Source organism: Heliangelus exortis, chromosome 2 (assembly GCF_036169615.1).
Source record: "Heliangelus exortis chromosome 2, bHelExo1.hap1, whole genome shotgun sequence".
NCBI classification, from domain to species: Eukaryota; Metazoa; Chordata; class Aves; order Apodiformes; family Trochilidae; genus Heliangelus; species Heliangelus exortis.
The window spans coordinates 20,092,560-20,108,911 of NC_092423.1; the positions used below are offsets into that span (position 1 = coordinate 20,092,560).

At 34.0% G+C, this 16,352-nt stretch overlaps 1 protein-coding gene across 5 annotated transcripts in view; it reads right to left on the reverse strand.

The window, feature by feature from the left end:
* Positions 1–16,352, reverse strand: part of MALRD1 (MAM and LDL receptor class A domain containing 1) — a 225,185-nt gene that overhangs the window by 88,235 nt on the left and 120,598 nt on the right. For all 5 annotated transcript variants that reach the window (XM_071735085.1, XM_071735084.1, XM_071735083.1 and 2 more), the window contains one exon: positions 561–741. In XM_071735085.1, coding sequence (XP_071591186.1) covers positions 561–741 — 181 coding nt within the window. The remainder of the gene's footprint in view (positions 1–560; positions 742–16,352) is intronic.

Here is a 16,352-nt window from a genome sequence, read left to right on the forward strand (position 1 = left end):
TAAATCCACTGGACACTTTCCTTGATGGACCCTAGGATACCATTGGCCATCTTGGCCACAAGGACACATGGTTGACACATGGAAAATTTACTGTTCGTTAGGACTCCAAGGTCTTTCTCCATGGAGCTGTTTTCCATCAGGACATCACTTAATCTGCACTGGTGGTTGGTATTATTCCTACCAGATGCAGCTGGGTATATACGGGGTATACTCTGACAGAATTCATATATAATTATTATGTGCAACTTCAAAGACTCAATAACTTACCAATGAATTAAAGGAAATTTCTTATTCAGAATCAGATAAAATAAGGAAACAAAACTTCAAACGTTTCTTGTATTTATCTGCAATAATTTAGTGTGAGAATATTGCACTAATGCAAGACTTTCTGTATGAGTAGAAAATGGTATTGAAGTTATGAGTGAACACAAAGTATTCATAACTTATTTTATCCAGTGACATTTTGATGAAAATGATAAAGCCATGTTTTCTTTTAGAATAAGCAAGAACATCGTGTATTTCTTTTAGCATCCCTCCAGAAACTTCCCTCTTGAACTTACCTGTGGTGCAGTTGTTGAACTGTATGTCATCTATTGCTGCTCCTCCTCCTAGGTCTCTGGTACGAATGCCTTCAAAGATAACTTCAAAGTTCCTCAGTTTCCCCAAGTGTAACTCAACTTTTTTCCATTTGTCATCATAATTTCCCGATTCACTCCATATTTTCACAATCCCATCATCAGTCTGAAGTTTAAATAATATATACACAGATTATATATATATATATTAAGATCGTTGTATATATGGATTATCAAATATGAGTTTTGGAAAAAAAACAAACCAAAACAAACAGAAATAAGGCTAGAAGACACCCCTTCAGTTTTGTCAATAGATGGTAAATATATACCTGCTAGAATATAGGAAAAGTAGTGGAATAAGATGATTACTATACAAACCATATGAGCATCAATAATAGACGAAGTCTCAGAACATTACAGAAATTACTCTGTATATGACTGAACTCCAAAACAGTCCATTTCTACTGTGATTCATTCCTTTTTTTTTTTTTTTTTTTTTTTTTTTATATATACTATATTACTGGGTCCAAAATTTGACAATTATTTTAAAATTAGATTCGATATCAGGTATACCTACACCTAGATACCAGATAGGTAGAATCTTTTAAAATTTCAGACAATGGTAAAAAAGGGAGGAAAAACTAACAAATACAAGATTATAATATGTTTAAAACTGTTTATTTGAAGGTAAAGAAGAGTGTTCTGATTTTCAAATATACCAATATCCTTTAAAGCTTTTCTTTAAAAAATGTCCAATCATATCACCTAGCTGCCAAGTCATCAGCAAACAATATGCTTCACTTTTTAATAGTAGTATTAGAATTATAGAATTAGTATATATAATTTCAATTGTTGTGACTGGATGGTACATATATAAGATGGCACTGAAAGTAAATAAGTCCAAAAGTTTTGTATATGTCCAAATTTATTTTTCTTTATGATATTGTGACTAATCATTCAACTTGTAAATGAGAATTTTTTTCTAGCCTTTTCTTATAGAAGCTAATTAGTACTCCAGCTAGGATTAATAAAAACACTGAGCAATGCACCAATCAGCTAAATGTTATTCAGCTAAATGCATAGTAAAAGGTTCAAAGAAAGCAATACATGAACATGAAAAATCTAAGGAAAATAGAGACAATGGTAAAAATAGACGGGGAAGAAAATTAATTACATTTTTTTTAATACATGGTGAACCGATTAGGTCAGATTTATGTTTATATGATTGTCTTATGCACATTTATGCTGAGAAAAATAATCTTGGTGATTCACATATTGTATTCTGAATAGGTAATTTCAGACAAGCATTCACTAAAACATTATGTTAGCTTTTTCTGAATCATGGAATGCAGAATTGTTGATATACTTTAGAAGAAGGTCCTCAGACCTACCAAAACATATACTGTAATGAGGTGTGGCTTGACAAAGGTATTCTGAAAAATCATCATTAACTGCAAAGCAGTTAGAGGAAAACAATGGCAACTTTATTTTAAATTGCTAAATAGGAAAAAAAACAAGAGGGAGAGTCTCCATAACTGCCTGTAAAATTGTAGATATCCAGACTAACAACTCTATTTCTGCAAATTACTAATGGTGATGGACCAGTGGTGATAGCAGCCATTTATAAGTCCCAATGACTGAGTACATTGGAAGCTATGGAGGGAAGTTTAGGTACTGCTTCTTCAGTTATGTCTCATTGGTTTAAAGCCAATGACACAATCCATTAAAGAGGAAATAATGTAACACAACCTTGCTGGTGCTCTGCACCACTAATTCCAAAGTCATAATGATTTTCTCAATGTATTTCTCTCAGTGAGACTCCTGACTCTATGTGTATCATGTCAGTAACCAATTAATTTACTGGAATGACAGAATAGCTTCAGTTTGAACGGAACTCTGTGGATCATCAAATGTAACTCCCTGCTCCTCCCAGGATGGCCTAAAACTAAACCATCTGATGCTCCTTGAACTCTGACAGGCTTGGTGCCATGACCCCTTCCCAGAGGAGTCTGTTCCAGTGACCGACCACCCTCCCAGTGAAAAAGCTCCTTTCAGGCCCGTAAGCAATGCACTTACAGGGACCTGGAATCAGAACCAGTGTGAGACTCTTTCTAAAATTTCCACAAATATTGCAATCAGGAAACACACTGAGCTCAGAAAAAAAAAAGATATGGTAACTGAAGATGCTAAACAGTGGTACACAGTTTGGCAAGTCTATCTTAACTTATATTTTTCTATTACTCTTATTCATCAAATATGCAGTCAGCAATTTAACTTCATTATTTCAGTACCTCAAAAATACCTATTCTATTGATTCAGATATTTTAGAATACTCTCCAAAAGTGTACTAAATATTATTGTCCACCTATTCATGACATAAATAAAATAGACAGTTATGATGAGTTACATTTGGCTTTAAGGTCTCCAATATTGAATGCAAAACCAAAACTTAGGAGAGAAGCTCTTTTTAACATTTAGTCCATTTCTTGTATCTGGAATCTCTTCTGTCTGCCCTTGAAAACTCCGTGGAATGGGAAAATTTCCTCAGCATTATTAATCAGAAATTACTGATTAATTTTACTCAATGCCATATATCGGTGGTAATTTAAGACACTTGAAATGAAATGGATAATAACAGTAATAAAGGAATTCTTTTACTTTCGTGCATTTAGGTGAGAGAGAAAAATTCAAAATTTGTATCTATCCCAGCATTGAGACCCAAATCTTTAAAAAACTACATGTGTTTAAGCTTGGATATATGGAGGCCAGTGGGGCTTCTTAAAATAAATAGAGATACATATTTATATAAAATCTGGAAATATCAAATGTAATTCAGTTAACTGGAACATAAGGCTCACATCTCCTGTTAGTCTGATTTTGATTGATGTCAATTGATTGATTTTTATTATATTTTATTACAAGATATTCTGTCCAGACTTACATTACTTTTATCGCCTTGATTTTTGAGTAGAGGATGCTCCAAGCAAAAAGTAATATTGTTCACTTGTTTCTTCAGGAATAGTTACTACAAATGTTGTAGTAATCAATCTGTATATGGTATCATAGCTGTAAAGTATCAAATCTTTATACAGGTACAGGAACTGGGGCATTTTTTTCCACAGTGAGACTGAAATACTTTTTGCTTTGAAGAATTTTTTTCAGATAGAAATTACATCAGAAATGACATTTTCATTGCACTTCACAAGTTCCTGAATACCAGTACACTTACAAAGTACAGAAGAGAGAGACATTTCTTTTCCTGTCTGAATTCAACAGTAGCATTTCCTATACAACAGCAACACTTCATAAAGCATGAAAGGCTGATGTTTCACTTCTCTGCTACAGCTCTACACAACAAACTGAAAAGCAACCTCACGCATAACTGCATGAAGGCTGTTAGAATCCAGAGTGAAACTTCCCTTCCAAAACAAAAGCCCTGCACATTGTCTGCATGAAACAGCCAAGGAAGAGGAGGGAAAGGGGAGAGAAATGCAGGAAATGTGGCTCTCCTCATGTCCTCAGGCTCAGACAGTGGAGCTGGATTGGCTAAGGGATGTAAGCCATACACTTCATCTGGATATGTACTTGGCATGACAGGATCATTGTTTGAATGCTTTATGGATCCCATCTCATGAGTTATTGTTTTGTTTTCTACATTCTCCATCCATTTAAATTGTCCAGTACTTTGGCATCTCTTTAATATCTTTGGAATGTGCTTACTTCTATAAGAAACACAAACAGAGCCTGGGGGTGGGAGTGGTGGGGAATCAGTCTCTGCTTTGACCAACCCATTGCATCCAGAACCTCTTTCATCTTTTTGACTCTCACATATATGTATTAATGTAAAGACAACTATATAAAACAGGTTATGGCAATCAGAAGAAATGTGTCTCAGCATAGAGGATGTGGAAGGCCAGAGTGTTATATTTCTTCCTGTTTTTCAGAACATACTTTTCTACTGACACATACTTATTGAATCTCTAGATTGCTCTTCAACCTGGGCTTGTTACAAAAGGCACAGTCTAATTCAGTGCTCCAACAGACTGACAAAAGGTGGTTAAGATCTGTGGCTTGGCATTGGATGGTAATATCACTGCTGCCTCTTAATTATGCTGACTGTTGGTCTGAGCAAAAATTCTGCTTTCCAGTTACCAAACAGGAGTCCATGTTGTCCCTTACCCCTCTTCTGCACTGTAAGCATCATTGCTTAGGCTCCACCTGTCACTCTTTGCCACCCTTCATTGCATGTAATCCTACACTCACTTTTCCTCACACCAACACTTTAATATCAAAGTCACAGTGTTATCTTCCTAATGTCTTTTCCTTGGCCTTCCTTCTGGGATTTCTCACCTCAGACTCTACCCGATATTCCTAAACCCGTTACCACTCATTTTCCTATTTGCATCCCATTATTGCTTGGTCATTTACTGCTGCTAAGAAAGATAGACTAGAGTCTTGCATCAATTAAACCACCAGCCTGCCATTCTCAGCCAAAGAAGGTATTCCAAAGTAATATGAAAAAATAATCTCCAGAAACAGTGCACATGAAAGGAAAAATACTTACCTTTCCAGACAAAAGGCTAAATTGTACTTCTGAACTATGGAATGATTATAATTTTTGTCTATTACATATGTGCAGCTCTTTGAAAGTGAAGAGAAGACAGGGTCTCAGATCTCACTGATACAGAATGCACAAATAAAATATTTTTACCCCCCAAAAATTTTACCCTTTGTTGAAGTTTATCTAAGAAAGCAGGATATCCCATCTGACAGCAAATGCTGACAGTGACACATCATTGCTAGCACATGACAACCACCAGAGTTTTTTCTGTTCAGAATAAAATCTCATACTATCTCTTTAATATCTCTCCCTAAGCTGAAGGGAAACATGGCTAAAATAACTTAGTCTCTTTTCCTTATGTCTCTTTTTATGGCTTGTGAAAAGCTCTGTGATCTCCATACCACGCAAGACTGTAATTTTATCGGTGCTAAAATCCTTCTAATTTGTTATGAAGTCTACATAAGCAGTCTATATGAATATTTTGTAAACTCTGCACAACATCTCAAAGAACATTGTAAGTTAAAATTCAGAAGTTCTCATCACTCATTGCTTGTGGATTGCTAAAGCTTTCATCCAACTCTTGCTTTATGATCTATACAACCCACTCTTTAGACTATTTTTCCCCTTTGTGAATTGATTTCACCTTCTGTAGCTGAATTCTATCTCTAGCACAAAAATAAAAAATTTCAAAGTGTCTTATACCATAATCCCAGCTTTATTTCCTTTTCATTATCAGCTCCTTCCTATGCTGGTCTAACTCATGTCACAGGAATCAACTCTCCATTTATTAGCTCTTCAAATATACAAATAGATGTTTCTGCCTGACCTCCATATCCCTCTTCTGGGTATAGGACTCTAATATTTTTCTTTCTTCTGCAGGTGAGGTCTAGACAAAAATCTTCCTAATAGGTAAGATGTGAATGCACTTCTGTGGCTCTTAGCTATAACTGATAGCATTTCATAGTTTCTTTGAAAATTAGTTGAATCAGTATGTCCATATTTCTATTTTTAGATGCCTATCAATATTTCAATTACAGTAATTAACACTTAATAAACATTTCAATAATGATTATGTCAGAAGGCAACAATAAAGCACTGAGGTATCAATTAAAACTCCAAGTATAATAATAACTCTTGTTCTCGGGATCAGAAACCCAATGTTATTGGCAGATCAGCTAACAAAATTTCATTTCTTCAAATAAAAATACACCAAGACAACAAAAAAAAAAAAAAAAACCAAAAAAACCAAAAAAAACCCAAAAAAACAGACGTGAAAGATCATGATTTCATTTAAGGCTCTGAATAGTTATTATTAATTGCATGTCACTGCCCTCTATGGGCTGAACATAATTGAAGGCCAAGCTGAGGTGATGAGCCATGGTTAAAAATTCCACAGTAAATGGCATGTTTTTTCCATTGATATGTAGCAGTATGTCCTGGTATTCCACTATCCCATCATGCTGAGTGATGATGGGATGATGATCCCTCAGAAAATGACAGAATAACTTCTGAGAAGATCATAACCTGCTTAGATCTGTAGGTCTATCTGTCTACTCATATTGGAAAATCCCTATTCCTATTCAGAGGATTTTTAATCTACTTTCTGATAGTCTGAGGAGAATTATTTCTTAACGATTTCATTATTTTGCAGTTCAGAATCTTCTTCATGCTTGTCTTCATCTGAAGAATGATCAAAAGTGTTTATAACTTCTCTTCTGAGAATTTTGGTGGAAAAGTATATCTTACAGGTTCAATATCCTCATTAATTCACCTAGGGATACTAGGAATAAAGGAGAAGGAAGGATTTCTTTATGTCTTAGAATTTTTTTGGTTTTTTTGTGGATGAGTTTAATATTTTTTCCTGCACAGCAGGGCTCACTGTTGTGGCTACATTTCTAACACAGACAGAAAGATATTAGGAACTGAATCCAAAGCATGCAGGAGGATTATGTTATTTTCAGCTACAAGGATGTTGCAAAGAAACTTCTTATGAACTCACTCATTGTCAAAAGAATACACTAAGTATTCCAGATGCAATTATAAAGGTTCTGCTTTGAGACAATCTGACTTGCTATATCTGCAGTAAAACAGCAATGAAATCCATATTTTGTTCTTGATTTGCATCTTTCCTTCTCATGTTCTGAGCTGGGTTTAAAATATTCTGCTCTTTCTTTTGCATCTGCTATTTATTTCAGTAGAGCCAAGGGAAATGGAGCTGAGTTTACCAAATGGATGAAGGCAATAAAAACATTTCCTCAATATTTCTGAACTCTTCAAACCAAATATACTTGAGCACTTCTTAATCAGAGACAGAATATTTTCAAATGATTCATCAAAAAGCATTAACTGTTTATTATTAATACCATAAAAAGACTTTCAAGATTCACTATATCAAAAGGTTTCTCTTTCTGTAGCACCCCTCAGACTTCAAGAGAAATAAAACTCTTTTTACATATTTTTTTTAAAAATTAGGAAAAAGCTTTTCTCCTCTACTTTCAGGTTCTTTTATAAACATTATCTTCCTGGAAAGATGTTACCATCCATAATTCTAAAAATAAGATATGTGTTATGCAAAGCACCAGAGCACAGTATAAACCAGATTAATGTAACTTTAATTCTGAGTACTCATTTCTCTATCTTTTGATGTATGGTAATCCTTCTGTTTTAAAGAGTATTTTAGGAGGCCAGTTTACTTTTCAAGTTATTTCTTCTTGGTTTAGAATCAAGCATAATTTTATGGTGTGCAAATGAAGTCAACTAATAAAGTTTGTGTTAATGAAGTCTTACTTCCCTTGATGCAGTATCATCATTGAAATCTTTTGATGGCTGACCAAATAGTTTAGTATCCCACAGTGAAGTATGTTCCTTTCTTGCTTTTTCCCTTTACTTAAAAATGTGTGGAGTGTCATCTTGCACTTTTACATGTACATCAAAGATACAGGAGGTGAAAGGAAGAAACATCACAGCTTTTCCTCACTTGTCCATATTTTAAAGACCTTTTCTGTGAATCTGTATTTCTCTAAAGCACAGAACAGAACAGTATGTCTCTTGGCTGATATTTCTAATATAATCTATCTACTTACTAAGGTTCCACTGGTTGAGAGTGAGACCTATTTCCAGAAGGTTCTGAGCATCTTCCTAACAGATTCGGGCTGCTGTTACCTAAATGCTGCAATACACAGAATACTTTCTCATTTTTTAAGATCTCAATCCCTAGGAATTAGTATTTCATATATAGCTTGGAGAAAAAATGTAAAAAGGCATATTAAATATGAAGACTCATGCTGCATAGTGGAATCTCAAAAAAGAGATGTGATTATTGTGTCTTCTTCACCTAAAGTTATTCTCAAAGCACGTGACAGATTCTATCTCTGGTTTTTTTTTCATTTCTCAATGATTTTCTCTTAAAGCCTAACTTCCTAAAAGAATATTGCTTAGATTATTTGAAAACAGTAACTTAAGCCTACAGAGTTTCATCTTACATTTCATTCCAGCAATAAGATCTACATCAGTTAAATTCAGATAGAGTATCAAATTATTACAATTATTCAAATGAGCCAAAGAGTGAACTGTAGACAAGATTCATTCACCCAAGATTTTAATTTTAAGCCTGCTTTTTCTTTCCTTTCCTCTTTTTTTTTTTTTTTTTTTTCCTTCCTCCTCTCTTTTCTTTATGGTGACATAAAGAAAAATGAGATCAGACAATAAGGTCATGAAGATGTGATGGATGAACACGTGTGTCCTCTGGGACACTGTCAATCACCAGGCTGATAACCAGTCAATACAAACAGTTCAGTTGCACTCTAGAACAGCACAAGTCAGCTTTGCCAGGCTTCTTTAAGAGAAAGACATGTAATATGCTCTGTATGTTCAGTGTGAGGTTAGTAAGCATATGCAAACAAACAAAATAAAACATTTCTAGATAGCATTATTCATGTAGAAAAATCTGTATGCAGCAGTAGTTTCTGCTCTGCCCTTATCTACTGCTTTGAAAATTTGCCTCTCCTATGAAATAACCCACAGAGTCTTGTGGTTAAGATTACCACTACATTTAGAAAGCTACTGCTAATACCTGCTTCCTGAAGCCCTGCATTAAACATATAGTTACAAAATTATTGAATCTATCTAAAATTGCTCTGTGAGAGACAAATAGAATAAAGAAATTTTTAAACTCAAAATTTACACTTCCCATCACTAAACTGGGGGATGCTAAGGGCTGCATACTACCAGATTCTAAAATATTCGGTGAATTTAGGCAGTAAAAAAAAAAGAAGAAAAAACAAAAAGGAATATAACAGAATCTGCAAGAAAAGAGAGGAGGAAGGGAAAAAAAAAATAATCTGCAGAGAGTTTGTCCCAAAAACCAGGAAAGTGTTAGTGATGAGTATGCAACAGGATGAGTTTTACTTTAGGTATATGCTGCTGCTGCAAGCGATGAGCTCATGCAAGTTCCTGTGACTTCAATGAAGATTTATGATCTTTAGCACTGGAGAAAATACATTAAAAAAAAAAAAAAAAAAAAAAAAGTTTTGTAATTTTTCATAGTTATATTCTGAGAGAGACTAGAATTGAAATTTAGCATGTCTCTACATTTCATAGGAACACATGGAAAGGAAATATCAGCCTGATCAAATGGTATCTTTAAGAAATTATTGGAACTAGGTAAAATGTATTCTGCCTAATACGTTAGTATGCATGAAAAACTGAGTTAACTTTAAAGGTAACCTATAGAATCACATAATTGTATTTTCAAAGTGCACCATAGAAAGAAGGAGAACAGTAGGATGAAGCACTGATTTTTCAGTCTTCAAACTTTTTATTAGAAAGCCTGCATCTCTTAGTCTCAGAAGGTTTTTCAAAACAAGAGTTAATTACAAAGCCCATCCATCCATCCCTTTCATTTCCTCCTTTGTGCAAAGTATTAAGATGATTTTTGCTCTCTGAAATATCTTTTCCTTAATTTTAATTTTGTTTCCAAAATTAACATCACTTGAATAAAAGAATATGCATTTCAACAATGAACTTGCATTTTGATGAACAAATCTGATAAATAAACTTATTCCACTGATGAAATTCCTTCTTTAAAACACACAGTTTTGTAATTTTGGAATAGGCAATTTCTTCAGAGCATCAGAAAGCAGTAACAACTCACCCTGTCATGAGTGCCAGCACTGGCAATATTTCTAAGAGCTAAATGTAAGACTCTTGGTTCTTAGTTGCTGTAAGTGCTGAGCTGAGAAAAGGCAGTTTCAAAAAGATTTTGATAACAAGCAACCGGTAATTCATCTTGAGACAGGATTTTATTTTAAGCAGATAGGCATTTCAAGCCATGACAATTAGGTTGCTCATCAGCAAAGCTGAAGTGATGATTAAAAACCTCTTATTTTGAAAAAGAAATCTAGACTGGGAAGACAAGAATAATAGATTGTTTTTCTTTAAGTTGTTCCGTGAGTATCACATTCTTAAAACTTCGGGCTTTTCTGTCACAACTATTAAATACTAGATTTCTATATAATCAGCTTTTGCTTATAACCAAGCAAACTCTTCTGATTTTTTTGTTTGCATATTTCTACATTCCCATCTTACTTTTCCCATCAAATAAACGTTTCTGTCCTTAGGATCTTGCAATATGTCTTCGTTCCGTATTCTATCCTCACCAATTACAACAGAGAAATAAAACAACTCCTCTTATTAGGTACCTTGTATTATTTCATCCTCTCTTCATTTCCTACCCTTCCCAGCACAAATGCAAAAATTTCTTTTTAAATTTCCTAGCATAATCTACTTTTGTTTGATTATATTTTTTTTTAGGTATCTTAAGGGGTATAATTATGATTGTCTAACTAAACATACTTTAAATGCTGAAAATAACAGTGAGCTCTTTATATAATCAAAGCTCTATAAAGTGTTTTTAAGCTTCACTGGACTGATCCTGAGCAAAGAGACATTTTAAGAGGAATTCTCAAGTCCTGTCTCTATAGTATCCTATGGATACAAGTATTTACTTTCTTAGAGAATGCCAAGGAATCAGATATCTTATTTAAATTTTTAATCTGTAGCTATGAAAAATATTATTTACAAATTGAGAGCTCTCATAACAGACAGATCTTATTATATTAAAACACTTTCCCTACTTCTGTCTGCAGTCACCACCACGTTATACATTACATGCCTACAGGAAGCTATACAGAAAGCAATAGCCACTTTTCCTCTTACAGATGCTTAGTTCAGAAGAAGTTAAATTGTACTCCCAACTCCCTTTGACACAGTGAGTAAAACCCCACCACAACAGAGGGTAGGGTGACTGCTGCAGGGGCTGCCCTGGAGGCAGCTATGACTTTAAGGAACAGAAATCCCATTCCCATTGACGCAAATGTTAATTTAACAGGAGGTCCTGCAACCTTAATGTATTTCTAAGAAAAGAATTCTACATGCTGGATAATGTACAGATCTCTGTCTCTATGAGATTGTTCCTGTGGTAAAATAGAAATAATCTGCCATTAGGCATGAAAAGTAGCACTAGCCACACTTTAAATATTAAAAAAAAAAAAAAAAAAAAAAAAAAAAAAAAAAAATTGTAATAACTTTCAATCTGTCAAACAAATATGAATAAAACTAAGGTAGAAAAGGAAGATCAGCATCATTTTTTTCTCTGTCAATATTAATCAAATCATGTTTTGGTTTTCAATAGAAATTTCTCAGATATCCTTGCATTTCTTCAGAGTGGAGCAACTATTACAGAATTCAGTTCTGGTTTATACATGTGATAAACTTCCAGTTACTCTGTTTTTCTCCAGATATTGCAGACAGTGCAGAAGTTCTGTCTATATTTCTAAATTAATTTACTCCCTGCAGTCAGTAAGCATAGAACTAATTATCAGAAGAATATAATCCTTTTTGTATGAAATAAGGAAGAATTGCAACATTAAAAAATGCATATCAAAGGAAAAGTATAACCACTGAGTGACAGGAACAACTAAGTTAGAGAGGTTCAAGGGATCCATGGAAGAACATATCCCTCCCAGCCCTCCTTTGGCAGAAATTCAGTCTGATCATGTCTGTGTGGAAAGGGATATTTAAGATGAAGCCTAGGAAGTTTCTATAGCAATGGCATCCTGTGAAATTCGTAGCCATTAGATTTGCATACTCTGAAAGTAGGAACTAGATGGTATATTTTAAGGTATTTTAGTATCATTTGCCACGATTACAGGATCACAGAAAATTAGAAGTTGAAAGGGACCTTGAAAGATCACCTAGTCCAACCCACCTGCCAGAGCAGGGTCACCTACAGCAGGTCACCTAGGGATGTGTCCAGGTGGGTTTTGAATGTCTCCAGAGGACTCCACAACTACCCTGGGCAGCCTGTGACCGAACTTTGTCACCCTCACAGTGAAAAATTTTTCCACATATTTATGTGGAACTTCTTATGCTTCAGCTCATACTCCCTGCCCCTTGTCCTATCATTGGATTTACCTGAGCAGAGCCTGGCTCCATCCTCCTGGCACCTTCTCTATGCCTTGCTACATGGTCTCCTGTACCTTTCTGCCACATATGACTACATCTCTGCTGATTATTATTTGTAAGACCATTCAGGTTCTTCAGCTAAACACAGTAAAATTTTCTTTTCAAGCTGAAGAGATTGTTCTAAAGAGGCCAGCAGCCTTGAAAAGTACAATCTGAAAGACTCAGTCTTACTACTTCACAGTTCTAAAGAGATTTCAAATCTTATCTAAAGAAACACTTCTCTGTACAACAAGGAAGGGACTGTAATTCGTATGTAGACTAAATTCCAGATGTACGGATTTAAATAGACTACTACTGACTAAGACAAAGTCTGAAGTTTAAAATATGAAATTTAAAGTGTCAGGGGAAGCTTTTCATTAGTTATGAAATAACTAAGAGCCCACACACTCCTAAAATATCTATGCAGGAAAAAAAAAACAAACCAAATAAAAAACCAAAAAGAACTCTAATTCTTTTAATTATACTTGAAAACACAGATGGCAAATAAAGGATAGAAATGTACCTAACTAATTTTGTGACTGGTAAAAACTTTTTATGATGACATACTCCCATCTCCTGCTTGATGATCAATGAAATTAATTACTTAGTTCATGTATAAAAAATTAAATGCCACTCCTGAATCACACTGGGTACTCTTCTTTAGAAAAAAACACTTTTCTCCCACACAGATCAAACCAAATCAATCTATAAAGTAGTGAGACAGTAAGTTGTGCTGTTCAGTGTAAGGAGTGGAAGGCAACAGTGAGCAGCTGAGAGAAAGACCCAGAGACATCTAAAAATGGGCTGCAGAGTAGCTTTAACATACAAACCACTTAACAGAACAATTAATATTTTTATCTGCCTAAATGAGATGGTATAAACATGCAGAAAAAATCTAAGCAAATTATTTAAATTTGAAAGATGCTTCACGTTCATGACTTGATTGGACTTGGCTCATCCAAATATAGATTGAGGGATTGGTCCATTACACTGTAATTTCAAACAACAGAACACCATTTTCAATGAACTGATAAGTCAGCCATGTAAAATGAATGGCCTTGTACAATTACATTAACCTAAGTTTCCACTGTGGGTGGAACCTTTACACAACAGCTGTCTCTTACGTTTAAAGGGGAAGCACAACTGATCAAAAAATATTCATCATTATTAATAGTAAAATGGCACCTGTGGTGTCAAACTTTCCTCTACCATTATAACAAGAAATGTGTGGTGACTTTCAATGGTTTACAGAGAAAAGATGATTTTACAAACAAGTAAAAATAAGGTAATTTGCTCTCTTTTGTTCTTCATGCTTTGAATTTCCTGTTATGATATTAGAACTAAAACTAGTCTAAAATACTTCACTGTATTTTTATTCAATTACTTCTATCCAACAGCCAAAATTTGCAGTAGGATGTTTTTCATTGAAAGAATTTTATTTCTTTTGATTGTACAATTTAAATTCAGAAAAAGAAAAAAAAAAATCTTTTCACTTATGATTAAAACCTGAAACATCCACGTGATTTTTTGATATAGTAACAAGGCTGGGTTTGGTTTTTAGGTTTTTCTCATTGGTAGGCTGGAGGATTTTTTTTTGTTATCCTCACTCTCTTTAGCAAATAAGACCCCAACTGTGCTAAGAAGTTAGCATTACAGCTAAAGATAAAAAGGTATCCTCGTTTGCCAGTTCCACAGGATCCATACTCACAACACAGGTAATTTTTTTTTTATTTGCATTAGTTTTGGAAAATTTTCCATTTCATCTAAAACTCCTGGAGCTAAATAAAAACTAGTATCACATCTAGATTAAGCACTTCGAATAATCTAATAAGTGGGCAAGGAGATAAGACATGCAAATTTTGGTGTTCATTTCCTTTATTTTGTGCTCCTGCTGTTGGCAAAATAATATCTATTCTGCAGACCACACTGTTATACCTAGGCAATTTAGGAATTTAATGCAAATGGTCTTTTAATTTCCAATTTTATTAGTACTGTGCTATAATCTCTCATTATTTTATTAATTCAAACAGAAAATCACATTAGAATAGGTTTTGCAGTTTTTAGAGTAGTACTAAAATTCCTTATATTAGCTGTTTGTGGTTTTGTTTTGGTTTGGTTTTTTTTTTTTTTTTTTTTTGTTTATTTGTTTTTGGGGTTTTTTTGTTTTGTTTTGTTTGCTGGGGTTTTTTGGGGGGGTGGGATGGTTATTTGTTTGTTTGTTTTCAGTTTTTCAGATATGGCCTGCCAAAAATTGCAGGAAAAAATTACAAAAGCATGAGTCAAGGTGGGAAGTGCTGGACAACCTGAAGTGTGTGACTGAACATTGAATAGTCCTGTGGATACAATATGAGTCAAAAAACCTAGTTACAGAATGCCTATGAATGGACTACAGGGTTTCCATGGAAAAAAAAATTCTATAACTTCTACATTAATGTGAGGAGGTGATTGTTTTTCATGCATCCAGTGAGAAGAATCAATGTGGAAATACAGTCTATTTTAAGCTGTGAAGCAGAATAAGTTGTTTCTTGAGACTTTATTCTTGAGTGACTTCCTATAGAAATAGGGTCAGTGAAAATTTCACTTTAAACTACTCAATCTGGAAATAAAAACACACAGAGGAAATCAGCTGGCTATTTACATCCAAAGTTCTTCTGGTAATATTCTGTTTGCCCAGTGAGCTTTTGCCCTGCTGTTAAACACTTTAAAAATTCAGTGTAGATGGATGGTGAGTTAGATACTGCAGTTTCCATAAATAGCTGTAATTACAGCATCTTTCATTTGCATAAATGCTAAGGGATTGATTTGAAGAATAATGTTTTTTTTTCAATTAGTTTGCAATTAGTTGTATTGGATTATTATCCTGTATACCAAGAGATTTATACAAAGAATATGTAGTATGAGCTGAGGAGAAAAAACCCAAACACTAACTGCAGAGATATTCCTCTCATGAATGAGTTTGTTTTCTCTAACTGCAAACCTTAATGTAAAAGTTCACACTTGCCTAATAGCATCCCTTTTATGATCCTGCAGTTTTACTGGTTATACCATAATTTAAGATACTACTTTAGTAGTATAATCTTAAACCAAAGATGTGAACATGAAGTGGGAGAGTTGAAAGGGACCTTTAAAGGCCTTCTGTAAACTTTGATTAAAAATAAATATTTATTTTTGAATCTTAGTCACTGCAAGTAACTTTTGTTTTCATTTTTAAATACATTACCAAAGAAAACTGATTTTCAACCAACAAATTTATTTTTAATCAATCTACCTCCCTTATAAATCTGTGCTTTCCTAGGAAGGAAAAAAAAAAAAAAAAAAAAAAAAAGCAACTATATAAATATATCTCATCATGTATATGGTTATTTGATGAGGGGCCTATTGTCATTTGTCGGTGTTTGGACTAAATCTACTAAGGGCTGTCAAAGGGCTCATTGCTTTTCTATTTTAGAGAGATAATTTGGGTTTTGTCTTCCATTGTTGATGATTATTGATGTATTTTATATTCCAGGCTTTTGATTTACTCTTATAATACACAGAATATTTGAGAAAAAAGTAACGAGCAATTAATTTTCAAGGACAACATATAAGTTATCATTTAAAGTAAGGCAGTCAACATTGGAAATAAAACAGAATTTTTAATGCACCAAAATAGTTTCTAACCCAGGATTTTATTACCACTAATGAAGAAAGAGAACATAAAAATTTGGCAAATA